The following is a 13,414-nucleotide window of genomic DNA, read 5'->3' as shown; positions in this document are numbered from 1 at the left end:
CGAGTTTTTTACATTGATTTGCACAGGCCACGTCATTATTCATGTGACTACTTGGTGATTTTTTTCCCAAAAAGTCTATTAATGGGTAATATCGTATTCCTTGTCAAATACTCTAAAAGAAAAATGTAACATAAATGCATCTAAAATAATCCTAAACGATTTTATTAGCAATTTTAATACTCTTTTTAGCAAGGTTCCTTGAGTATGTATACGTTCCCATAGCAACCAGTCCTGTTATTGTCCTACGTTACAAGCGCGGCATATTCTGGGAGTAAAAATAGGCGCAAGGTGCGCATTTTGAGCAGAGGACGGCCACCTGTTAAAATGTGTGCGTCCGCTCGCACCCCCCCACCTTTGTGTTCATTATACTGCGCGAGTATGTATGTGTGTCATGTGACTCAGAAGGGCCCCATGTTGCTTGTTGCCTGGGGCTCCTGGCGACCCTTGCTACGCCTCTGATCGTTACTTGGGATATTACAATTGATGCTCAATGGCGCTCTCACCACTTGGAAAATAACAAATAAAAACACATGGTGTGGCACTGCGTATATTTCCTGGAAGCCGCAACCAGGAGTAATTGTGCATAACAGTGGTGATCCTAGAAGTGGCGACAGTTTTGACAGGTGGAAATGTCATGAAGAAAACTGATCGCGGGCCTCTGTGACTGGGAGTACCACGCAATTCACTTTTCTGGGTTTCATTTTCATTCCTCGTAAGTCCAATGGTCCCACAATTGTCGCACACTTCTTTTGGCTGATTTCGGGGTGAACGGAAACTTTCTGAAACCCAAAAAGACTCACACGCCTCTCCCTGGTGCAGCTACAAAAGCCTGCAGTCGTTTGGATGGCGTGGTGCAAAAAATAAACAAATTAATACGCAAAATCAGTTGAATCCGCAGGCCATTTGGATGTTATAAAGCAATGCTGTATTGTGAGATGCTGACCCGGGTGACGTCACATTGATTTGCCCTAAACCCAAGACTGAAGCCGGAAGTCATTCATTTTCAAGGTGCGGGATTCAAAAATATAATATATAAAACGATCGCTTCCACACACATCCAAGCAGTCCATTTCATTCAGGAGCATGAACCACTGATTTATGTAAAATTGAGGCTACCTTGCTGCCACCTGGGATATTGTGTTTAAAAGCTGTTAGCTGTAATATATTCAAACCTTAAAAAAACAGGTAACTTAAGCATTTATCATTTTTAACCCTAACCCTATAATTTGTAACCCTAACCCTAATTCCCTAACCCCTAACCCAGTTAACTAAGAAATTATAAATGCTTAAATTGACTAACCCTAAACTTAACTCATGTTAATTAATATATTAATGAATGTTACATAAGCAATTATATTAATTATGTAACGTTACTTAAACATTAGTTATCGTCTAAAAATGAATTAACAAATGTTAATTAACACTAGAAGTACCAAGGGTGGATCAGTTGATACAAATCCCTTTTGTATCCAGAGAAAGGTCATCTAACCCAAATGAACATATCATTTGTGAGTGTTGAGGTCCTCATTAGTCATTCCCATTCACACTAGAAAAACCACAGGGTTGGATTGCTCCAATTAGCATCTTGACTGTTTGTGGGGGAGGGCTGCTTTGGCTTTGTTGGACAGTGGACTGCTCAGGCAGGCAATCGGGCGGACAACCTTTTTACATATTCCAAAAGCTGCAGTTTACCTACAATACAAGGGATGGTGTGATAAAAAACAACAACAACAAAATATTTGGTGACCTATGACACGTCGCCCTTTTCCCGGGGCTAGTTGTTGGAGGTCGTTGCCGAAGCAATTTCTGATTCTGCGCTTTATTTGTGCCCCCATGAGAGTGAGCCAATTCTTTTGCAAGATCCACCAAGAAGTCAACCTGTCTCTCTTATATTCGAGATGCTAATTTCAGCTATCCAGAGTGAAACCCCCCCTTCACACCTAGGCAGCGACTCCACAGGAGTGTGTAGGGGGGTGGCCTGCTTGATTACTTCTTGAGTGGTCTATTGTTTGACAAAGCCCAGTAGTCAGTTTGGTATCGGGGTCATTTGACGCCTTTCTGGAATTTCTTTATAGCCAAAAAACACCCGGGACTTCCAGTGTTAAGGGACCCTTGTTGTAAAGTGTTACTGTGAAGTTTTCTTAGGTGGGAGTTTATTCATAAATCACTTAGCAAATTATGTTATATAAATTCATAAACTGAAAAACAATGTGTTTTAATAGTTTAAGTGTCAGTAGGGTATATGAAAGCATTTCAATAGTATTATGATAGAATTGAAGAGGTTTCATAAATGTGTGTTTAAAGGTAATTCTGAATCCTACTCTAATTTTCCACTCCACACACTCATCAAATTGACCCCTTTCTTTTATTTCTACCTTTCCCACATCGCAACTTTGTTTTTGTTTGTTTCCTACATGCTCATGGCACGGCTACATATTGATCCATTAATCCAGTAGACTTATTTCACACCTTCATTCTTCCAGTGAAAATCTATCTCCACCACTTCCTTTCCTCCTTACGCGCTTACCTCTGCAGCTATCTTTGATTCTTTAGACTAATTAGTTCCCTGAACTGCATTTTTGTGTGTTCACGTTAGGAAAAATCATTTGATTGAAAGATCTTGAGTGGCTTTTTCTGTGCTTTTGCAGTCAAAAGTACAAAATCAGTGCACATTCCACATTGACAAGGCATTATACCCATAAAACACTTTTTTAAAGTGTGCTTATGTGATCCATTACAGCCTTCCATAATATGACATTTGAAAGTTAGATTAATACCCTGCACTTATTACACCACTATACTGGTTTGAATCTGTTAAAATACTATTATTCCAAGCGCTCCGCAGCTGTAAATTACATTTCACACTCAGTCAGACACACAAACACGTCCTTCGCCCACGTAGGTGTTTATTTAATTAGCAACTCGCTGAAATCCATAACAGCCTCAGTCGATGCGCAGGTATTTTTATTATATGCCACCGAATGTAATTCACTTTTACTCGGCGCCAAATCAAATTGTCTTTCCACTAAAAGCTTTAAACAGCAGAAAGTGGAACTGTGGGGGAAAAAAAATACATGACTAACTTTGTTTTTGAAAAGCCTTTTATAAAACGGTGTGCTTAGACTTAGACTCTTTTAAAATGTATGAGCAGTCATGTAATTATTGCACATCTATTACGTATGGCATGTCATATTTCTAGACATGTATATCATGACAGGTAGTGACGCAAGGAGCAGGTGGGCGTTGAATGTTGCGCATCTGAATCTTGGGAGATAATGTTCACTGAGTATATAAGAAGATATGTACTGTTAAAAATGATGAAACGTCCCCAAAGTGGTGAAACTACAGATAATGTACGCAAAACTAGACAGCAGGGCCGAGAACAAAAAGTGGAATTTGGCATGTGGAAAAATTGATTTTGCTATGTGGCATTTTTTTGCCACGTGGCAAAATTGATTTTGCCATGTGTCATTTTTCGCCATGTGGCAAAATTGATTTTGCCATGTGTCATTTTTCGCCAAATGGCAAAACTGATTTTGCCATGTGACTTTTTTTTTCTTTTTTTATGTGGCAAAATGGATTTTGGCATGTGGCATTTTTTTGCCATGTGGCAAAAGTGATTTTGCCATGTGGCATTTTTTTGCCACGTGGCAAAATTGATTTTGCCAAATGGCTTTTTTTTTTTTTTTTTTTTTTGCCATGTGGCAAATTTGATTTTGCCATGTGGCATTTTTCGTTGTGTGGCAAAATTGATTTTGCCATGTAGCATTTTTTTTTGCCATGTGGCACTTTTTTTTTTTTTTTGGTATGTAGCAAAATGGATTTTAGCATTTGACTTTTTTTTTGTTTTGTTTTGTTTTTTTTTTTTGTTTTTTTTGTTTTTTTTTTTTGTTATGTAGCAAAATGGATTTTGGCATGTGACTTTTGTTATCTAGCAAAATGGATTTTGGCATGTGACTTTTTTGTTGTTGTTGTTATGTGGCAAATGGATTTTGGCATGTGGCAATTTTTTTTTTGCCATGTGGCAAAAGTGATTTTGCCATGTGTCATTTTTTTGCCAGGCTCGAACTTCGGAAACACGATTATTGTGTCAAATATACAACATATAAATCATTTTTTCATGCTTTATTTGTTGGACAATGTTTAATTATTTTAATTGTGACCCTATTTGGCATGTTATGAAATTACTTCACATTTGGTCTTTAAACTTACTCCCCAAACCCCAGGGTTCATTCGAACCCAGGTCAAGAGCCACAGCTGTAGCTGTCGGAAAGCACAACCAAATGTGAATTCCACTGGCTAAGGGAGCTTATGATGTACAAGATTTGAAGGAGAAGTCTAATGAGATTTTTGATGGCATGCACGGTATCCACTTTAGAGAATTCAGATTCATTAAAGTGATAATACCAAATTCCATACACCTGCTCCCCATTCACACCTGAGACCTTCTTACCGAGTCACGTGACCCCTCGGGAGGAAAAACGGCTAATTGCGCCCAATTTGGAGGGTTTTACTTAGGGCTGTACTCACTTTGGTTGTCAGGAGGTTACTCGTTAATTGCCGTGTGTTATTTTTGGTGACACTGTTTAAAATGACACTTCTCCTCAGTGTTGTCATACGAAATTATCGAAGATATTTACAAGAGTGAAAGGTGTTCTCATTTTTATGGTGATATTTGCAGACATTGCAAAGTGTTTCATGATTCGATTCAGGTTCTTGGATTTAATAGAGCAGTGTTTTTCAACCAGTGTGCTGCAGCACACTAGTGTGCCGTGAGAGCTCGTCAGGTGTGCTGCGAAAAAATATTCAATATCGCATTTTTTAAAAAAAATTTACGTTGTCGGGCGGAGTTGCATTAGGAAGGAAGGAGTGGGTAGACGGTTGCGGTCGTGTACAGATGAGCGAGGTATTCCTCGTGTCGCATTCAAGAACTGCTCGGATTTCTAGCCATCAGCCACCTTATCCATATGTGATGACCGTCACTCCTCCCCTTTGTGTTTTATTCCAACACATTGTCAAGGACAGCAAGTTGGCTGATGGCTAGAAATCCGAGCAGTTCTTCAGTGCCATGGTGCCAAGCAAGTTTAAACGTCATCTCCAAACGAAACTATCCGTCGCTTCAAAACAAGTTGGCAACAAGTTACCTTGTTGCTGAACTTGTTGCTAAATCCAAAAATTCCCACACTGTGGCAATGACATTAATACTACCTGCCTGCAAAGCCATTGTCAGTGAAATGCTTGGACCTGATGCGTTTAATCCTTTAACACCGAACGTGTCGGCAGCGACGCATTTACGCATGCCGTCTTTGAAGCTTCGTCATGCTGTAATTAGGTCACCCACGTGCCGCTGGTTGGTCTCATTTGAAAGTGGGGAAGTTGATGTCCACACCAGTTTTTATTTAAAGTCAATCGACCAAGAAAAACGGGAGATAATGTCATTTGAGTTTTATAGTTTTGTTGCACTCATAAATATGCATTAAAACACTGCATGGCCCATGTATCTATCTCCATGTTTCCATCATTTCTTGTCCTTTTTCAAAACCGAAAGCAGCACAAAAGACTACATATCCCAAAAACCGTTGTGATCTCAAGAAGGACGAACCGAATGTGGACATTTTTAATAAATTTCCGAGCGAGGCGTTAACTAAGGTAAAGGAGGCATGCGAAGCAAGCAACGGCCGGTTGGATTGAGCGAGCGACTTTGAAACGTGCAGAATGAATCTAAAACTAAATTTAGCGCAAGCTAATGCATTATTTCATTAACACAAGGAAGAAGATGAGCTGTATTTGTCGTTGTTTTCCTGGGATGAGTCAGCGTTTCGGCGCGTAGAAGTGACAGCAGCGCGCAAACGGCGAAAGAGTAGGCTGTGTGACGCAGCTCCGTGACCTGTTCATGCAGAAGCTTTATTGAGTGCGCAAAAAAAAAAAAACTTTATTGGGTCGTGTTGGAGCAGTTTTTGTGTTGAGTGACGTAATGTGGCAGTGCCGCCAATATGGGCGATGACGTCACCACTATGCGCGTATAAATCAATGACTTACTCAGCACAGGTGTGGAACGTTGGCGGATATATTTTTTAACCGCAACACATGTGACAGCACGCAACGCCAACACAGACCACATGCAAACGCACGTGTACGTTATAGATGACCGCAGAGTTGCGAGTATATTGTTTTGTTTGTTTGAAAGTTTGAAGACGCGAAGATCGCATTTTGTTTATTATTTGACCACACGACACGACTTTGGACTGAATGACCACGATTAGCTTGACTATACTCATTGACAATTTGACACCTTGGATTACCATCGGCCACGGCGTTTTGTCTGATCCCACTGCCTGACATCGACACATGGTGAGTGCGCGTTGAAACATTCCTAAACCAGTGTATATTGAAAATTGTCAGAACAGGTCGTATGCCAGATAAATTTGAATTGAACTGAACCACTTGTCAATATTTTTGAAAATACTTTTTTTCAATGTTATATATATATTTTTTCTTCACTATAATCTTTTCAATTTTTATAAAGATGAGTGTTCGAGAAGCTTGATTGCATGTACGTATATACTTTAGATAAGGTGATGGGTATAATACCTAACTTTACAAAGAGATATCCTCCAAACCCTTTTTGTGTTAGATGATTTTTTTTTTTTTTCTCTCACTATTTTGCACTGTATATAACCTGTTCTGACCATAGTATGTGTAAAGGCCAAAAACGCCTATGACCATACTTGCTGTTTGTTTTGAATTGTCAAACATAAAACTATTCTATCTTATTTTTTTTTTCTATTGAATGTTTATCCTGACAAGTTGAATAAATATTATCAAGCTTCAAAACGGTTGGTCGAGCATGTTTGGTTGTCAATGGGACATCAACATTACAAATTTTGAAAAAATATTTGGAATTTTTTTTGTCTTTTTGGGTCCAAAATGTGGATTATAATTGGTCAGTGAAGAAAACAACAGTTTGGACATGAAGTTCAAGGTGTCCTTAAAAAAGGGACCCAACTTGGCCATTGTGAACAATTTTTTCTTTGAAATATAAAGGCAACATCAAATGCATGCAAAGTCGGCCAAAATAGGCTGAGGTGTTAAAGGGTTAAAGACATTGCTAAACTCCCCCAGTCTGATAACTCTGAGCTTTTCAAGCCTAACCGCTATAAAAAAAAAAATAAAAACAGAGAGCGACTGAGTGCTGTTGAAGAAGATTCCTGCCAGGATATCGGCTTTGTGTTCATCTAAACAGGCTCAAGTTTCACACTGAATAAGTATAAATATTGAGCAACTACTGGTATTCATAATTAAAAATGATGTACAGAAAGTAATTTTGGAACATTTTTGGTTTTTGGTGTGCCGCGACATTTTTTCCAATGTAAAAATGTGCCGTGACTCAAAAAAGGTTGAAAAACACTGATTTTAAAGCAATAAGTACAAAGCAATATTTATTTTTGAGAAGTTTGTTGCTTTGGCATTTCAGACACTGTACCCTTTCATGCACGAATTATGATTTTTAAAAAAATTTTATTATTATATTCATATAGGACAGTGGTATTTTGTGGTATGCATTAGAAAAATATATCAATAATTTTAAATAAAATGAATTCATTAATTGAAAGGGATCCTCGGACTTAAAGACTTGTAGGGTCTAATAAGCCACAATTGTTCTCCTTTACTGAAATATGTTATTAAAAACTCATATTGTTGCCATTGATTTAAAAATCTATAATATTTAGTACTACTACTAATAATAATAAAATAATATTTTGACCTACGAAGCGCTCTGGGGGTAATGACGCGGTTGGCCTTGACTGGAGAATAGCTGTGCTAGCTAGCAAGCGAAGCTAGTATGACGACTGGCATGATTTTTTCACATTCTGCTGCTGGTCAGGTTGTTATGTTACAGAGGGATTAGTTCATGACATCGTACTTGCATCCAATTCCAGCTCATCAGCAGTGTCTTTAAACCAATCCTAAGCGGCTTGCCAAGATATTGACTTGCTGCTATTTGACAGTTTGTTTATCCCTTCATTGCTGGTTGCTTCATTGCCTTGGTTTTTTTCCGTTTGTCTGCCTCTCACCGCGGTTTTCAATCGGGTTTTTTTTTTTTTTTTTTTTTTTTTTTTTTGGATCCCGACCTACTGTCACGGACCATTTTTTGATCCATTTTGCGATCACGTGTTTTTTGTGTGCTCAATAAACCTTTTTACGCAATCCCTATGTGTATTGTTGTCTGCTTGCTTTCTGAAGTGAGCCGTGTTTTGTTAATTCCGTGGTCAAGCCAGCCGCACTTTCTTTTCAGTTGCGTTTCCTTTTCAGGTTTTACCGCACAGACAATGCATGTGGGTTGCGATTGCTTTATAAGGAACATCATGACTCTAATATCACTTGGAAGTATAATCCTGAGGTCTACAAGCTCGTCTGTTGCGCGGGAAATGCGGTTCGAATCCCGCTGGGGACTTTCATTTAATTGCGTTTCCTGCTCATTTTGTGAAATAGCAACAGTGCTGTGCTGTTCATCAATTTTCTGCTCGGGTTCAGGTAAGCTAACGACTGACACTGTAGAAGTACGGCAGCGCTGCCCAGTGACGTCACCGCTCAGAATGCGTTGCGTCGTCAACAACAATGGCGACCTACTAGTTAAACAAAATTTTCAAATTTTATAAAAAAGAAAACATTAAGAGGGGTTTCAATATTAAAAATTATTATAACTCATACTAACATTTATCTTTTAAGAAGTACAAGTCTTTCTCTCCGTGGTTCCCTTGAAGGTTCCATTTTAGGTGAAAAAAAGCATTGTTTAAATAATCATAAATAAAAAAGGATTTAAAAAAAAAAAGCAAATTACAAAGAGCCTTGAGTGATTACAAACTATAGAAATTCCAGTAAAAAAATAAAACAAATTGTAATAAATTTGAAAGAAGAAGAAGAAAGAAAGAAGTGTGGTGCGTGTATATTTTGTGCTGGAAATTTTATTAACATTTTTTTTTTTTTTTTTTAGTTTTGTTTTGTAAATCTGTTGTGACCTGACATAGCTTAGCTCTTTAGCTGCCATTGGCAGCAATAGGCGTCCAATCCATTTAAACTAAATCACTCGATCGATTCCAGCCCCTCCCAGTTGAAATGGCTTGGGCGTCTAATTATACAGTATCAATATCAATTTCTCTCTTTTACTAACTACCACAACACATACTCTGTGACCTGACAGAATATGAGTTAAGCTAATGATAACTTTTGAATCGATGTCCGTTGAAATGACTACTGTCCCCAAAAGAGTTCATGAAAACCATCGTTTTTAACAAATGGACATGTCTAAAATTTGACAATGTTGCTCAATCTGTTGCGTTTTGATTGTTGCTTAAACAATCAATCCAGATCAATGTCTCGTTACACTCCTAGTAGAGATGTGCCGATCGATCGGGTCCGATCACGTCATTTTCAAAGTATCGGAATCGGCAAAAAAATATCAGACATGACTTTTTTTAATATATATATATATATATTTCTTTTTTAATTAAATCGTTTTCTAATTGTATTTAACGTTACAGACATAACATGTTACACTCATCCAGAGTCTTTAGTTTAGGCTTAAGATAGGGTTATCAAATTTATCCCGATAACGGCGGTAATTAATTTTTTTTAAAATGTATCACGTTAAAATATTTAATGCAATTAATGCATGCGCTGCACAACCCACTCACGCATTGGCGCGCACAATCTGTAATGGCGCCGTTTTACCTATATAGAGAGCTAAAAGGCAACATAAAATGAGTAGAGTGAATTTTGGCAGCCTTAGGAGCCTTTTTTTAATTGGCTAAAGCCTTACAATCCCTCTCCCTGCAATTAGGAATATCGTAGGAAGCAATGAGGGGAAGCAAGGTAGCAATTGATCTTTTTTTTAACACCTTATGTTATTTCCCAACGCAGAGAAGATTTATCAATTGGTAGCACTACGCACAGTCATGGTTGCTAAAGGCGTGTTACATCCACCCATCATGCATTTGGGCATGGCCACAGTATCATTTACTGAAAGCTCAACAAATACACTAGATGGCAATATTTAGTCACAATATACAAAGTCACAAGTCTTTCTATCTGTGGATCCCTCTCACAGAATGAATGTTAATAATGTAAATGCCATCTTGAGGATTTATTGTCATAATAAACAAATACAGTACTTATGTACTGTATGTTGAATGTATATATTCGCCCGAGTTTTATTCATTTTTTTCTTAATGCATTGCCAAAATGTATATGATCGGGAAAAATTATCGGGAATGATTGGAATTGAATCGGGAGCAAAAAAAAAAGCAATCGGATCGGGAAATATTGGGATCGGCAGATACTCAAACTAAAACGATCGGATCGGGAGCAAAAAAACATGATCGGAACAACCCTAACTCCTAGTATGTTCACGTTTGTGAAACACTTCACATCAATGTTGAGTCAACATCTTAGATATCAATGAATGATCTTCAACTTTTATGGGGAGGATCCGTATACAGTTATACTGTAAAATTTATCAAGGGCACAAGTGTTTAACCCCGTACCTACGATCATGTGGTTGCAAACGTCGCAGAAGGTGGGCTTCTTGAAGATGTGCTCCATGAAGCAGTGTCCGGCTGAGTCCACCTGCAGAGGGTTGCGTGTCTGAGAGCGAGACGTTGGAGGGGGCGCGCAGGGTATGGCAGGGGGCACGGGTGGGATAGACGGGCCAGTGGTGTGCGGCGGCGCCATGCCAATGCTGTACATGTGGCCTGTGCTGCCGCTCACGTCGGAGAGGAGCTCTGTTTTGTTGTCGCCGCTGCTTCGGAAAAAGTTGTCGGCGCTCTTGCTGCGAATGCTCTTGGTTTTGAAGGACAAGGAACGCTTGAGCTTCTGGAGCTGGAAGGAAAGAGAGTGAAGTTGTTTGTGATTGAAAATCAGTTATGTAGAAGTCAGTTCACAATCATCTTATAATTTTGGCAGTAGTTAGTGAGTGCAGCACTACAACATGCAGTTAGCAGGGAAGCAATGCTAAACAAAATGCATCTTAACTTTAATGTTAAGTGTTTTCTGTTATTTGGTCTACAGTTTCTACTGAACAGATTAGAATGCGCCCGCAGTGCCGACCTAGAGTGTGACCATGAAAGAGTAGTAATTCTGGGAAAGTTAACTGTGAATCGAACGCAGAGCCTGTGGGTTAAGTTGCCGAAATGTTAGTTTAGCAAGTGTACATACTGATGGCCTGTGAGCTCCTGTAGTCACGACTTACAAAGGTTTGTTTGTGAATGAGAATTGACAGTTGACACCATGCAAATTTGTAGCCAAAGTAGAATAAAGGTATTTTTGACTTAATTACAGTTTTAGGTACATGAGCGTTTGATTATACACGTTGTTATGACCCTGTGGGTCAATTGTTCTTTTTTACTGCTTTTTCCCACTGTGTGTGTGTGTGAGTTAGGTGGCTGATTGAATGAATTAGGTGCAGGTGCTGCTGATTCAACCACTCCTGATTGGTGCCAAGGTTTGGACTTCCTGGCCTACTAAAGAAGCTTGCCACAAGCACTCTCTTCTCGCCAGCCAGACCAGCATTCAGAAACGCCAGTTCGTGTGTTCGGTTTCCAGCAGTGATTCTTGTTTGATCTGATCTTTGTACATAGTGTAAATAGTTGAGCAGTAATGTAGGAGGGAGATGCCTTTTTGTTTTGCACAGTTTTCTCCTGTTTTTGTTGCTAGTAGGTAGGTAAAGGAAATATCTTTAATTTGACCTTTTTAGTTCTGTTAGGGAAGACAGGGTTTTCATAGATTGTTTTGTTATTTTGGCGACTGTCTCCCTCTGAGCCAAATAAAGAAACTGCGTGGTGCTGCTGCTACAGCCAGCCCCACAACCCCACGGTCACCGCTCACCGGTATGCCCCACGAAGGGTTTGATGTTAGCCGGCACATCGCATTAGTTCTGCCTTTCAGAGAGTCCGAAGTGGACTCGTACTTTAATGTTTTCGAACGTGTCGCAGCTACATTGAATTGGCCCAAAAATGTGTGGCCCTTATTGCTTCAATGTAGATTAGTTGGAAAAGCCCAAGAAGTGTGCACCTCGCTGTCTTTAGAAGACGGCCTTAATTATGACGTTGTCAAAGCCACCGTCCTTCGCGCGTATGAGTTGGTGCCAGAGGCATATAGGCAAAAATTTTGAAAATGTAGAAAAACTGCCACCCAAACTTATGTAGAGTTTGCGAGGGAGAAAACCGCTTTGTTTGATAGATTGTGCCAAGCCAGCGAGATTCAAAATTTCAATGACTTGCGTGAATTAATATTGATGGAAGAATTTTAAAAATGGTCTTCCAGAGAGAATTGTAATTTATTTTAAATGAGCAGAAAACCACCTGCCTTACTGAAGCTGCAGTATTGGCAGATGAATTCACATTGACACACAAACATGTGTCCTCTCCAATAACTCGTCATGATTCAGTTCTCATTGACAAACCTCGATCCCCTAAAACCTATCGCCGTAACCCTGTCACCGTTTCTTCAGCTACAGAAACCCGTGAATGTTTTTACTGCCATGAGCGAGGACACCTGATTGGTTCCTGCCCCATCTTGAAAAGAATCTAAAAGTGCCAAACCACCATCCTCAATAGCATCAGTCCAGACCAGAAAATCTGCTCCTCCTAGCATGAATCTAGCAACACCAAAACGCCAGGTTGACGCAGAGACTTGAACACAAGTCTTAACAACGCTATTTGGGAACACATCATGGGCCAGACAATACTGTAGTATTCTGAGCAAATCGTCAGTCAAAAAACCCCCGAACGTTTTCATTATTTTATAAAACCGCCGGACGTCACGGGCAGGACCGGGCAAAAGATGATGTTTGGTCACCCTAGCTTAAATGCTATATGATGCTAATGTTTAACTAATTGTTTCTGGTGCGCACCGCACAGTTTCTAGATGGTTTAAATTTATATTATTTCTGTCGATGTCCCTTTAGGGGTTCCATAAAAGTTTAGATGTTTGTTGATTTCAATAAAGTAGGCGGGGCTAAACGTTTGGGTTCCGAGCCTCTGAGGGCTTTTGAGATGACACTGGGATAGCAACTCCTTCCCTCTCGTGAGCAGTGTTGTTCATCTTACTTTAAAAAAAAAAAAAAAAAAAGTAATTAATTACAGTTACAAATTACTTCTCCCAAAAAGTAATTGCGTTAGTAACCCAGTTACCTGAATGTAAGAGTAGTTAGTTACTTGGCAAAGTAACTTGATAATTTTCATGTTTTTTTTTTTCTCAAAAAAATTTTTTTTTTAAAAAACAGGTCACACAATGTGAAGTTTAAAGGGTTTTTGGGACACTTGGCCCTAGCCCAATTCTTTACCCTACACTTAACTAGACACAGGGGTATTGTGGATATTGCGATAACTAGATAGCAACCTTTGCTATGTGTGAA

General features: G+C 39.2%; 1 protein-coding gene across 1 annotated transcript in view; it reads right to left on the bottom strand.

Moving 5' to 3' along the window:
* The window catches only part of stac (SH3 and cysteine rich domain), a 74,070-nt gene that overhangs the window by 47,514 nt on the left and 13,142 nt on the right, over positions 1-13,414 (bottom strand). Inside the window, exon 2 of the mRNA XM_057859482.1 lies at positions 10,545-10,878. Coding sequence (XP_057715465.1) covers positions 10,545-10,878 — 334 coding nt within the window. The remainder of the gene's footprint in view (positions 1-10,544; positions 10,879-13,414) is intronic.

The sequence above is a fragment of the Corythoichthys intestinalis genome, chromosome 15, assembly GCF_030265065.1.
Source record: "Corythoichthys intestinalis isolate RoL2023-P3 chromosome 15, ASM3026506v1, whole genome shotgun sequence".
NCBI lineage: Eukaryota > Metazoa > Chordata > Actinopteri > Syngnathiformes > Syngnathidae > Corythoichthys > Corythoichthys intestinalis.
Note: the sequence above shows the minus strand (reverse complement) of the source record. Positions and strands in the feature narration are given on the sequence as shown.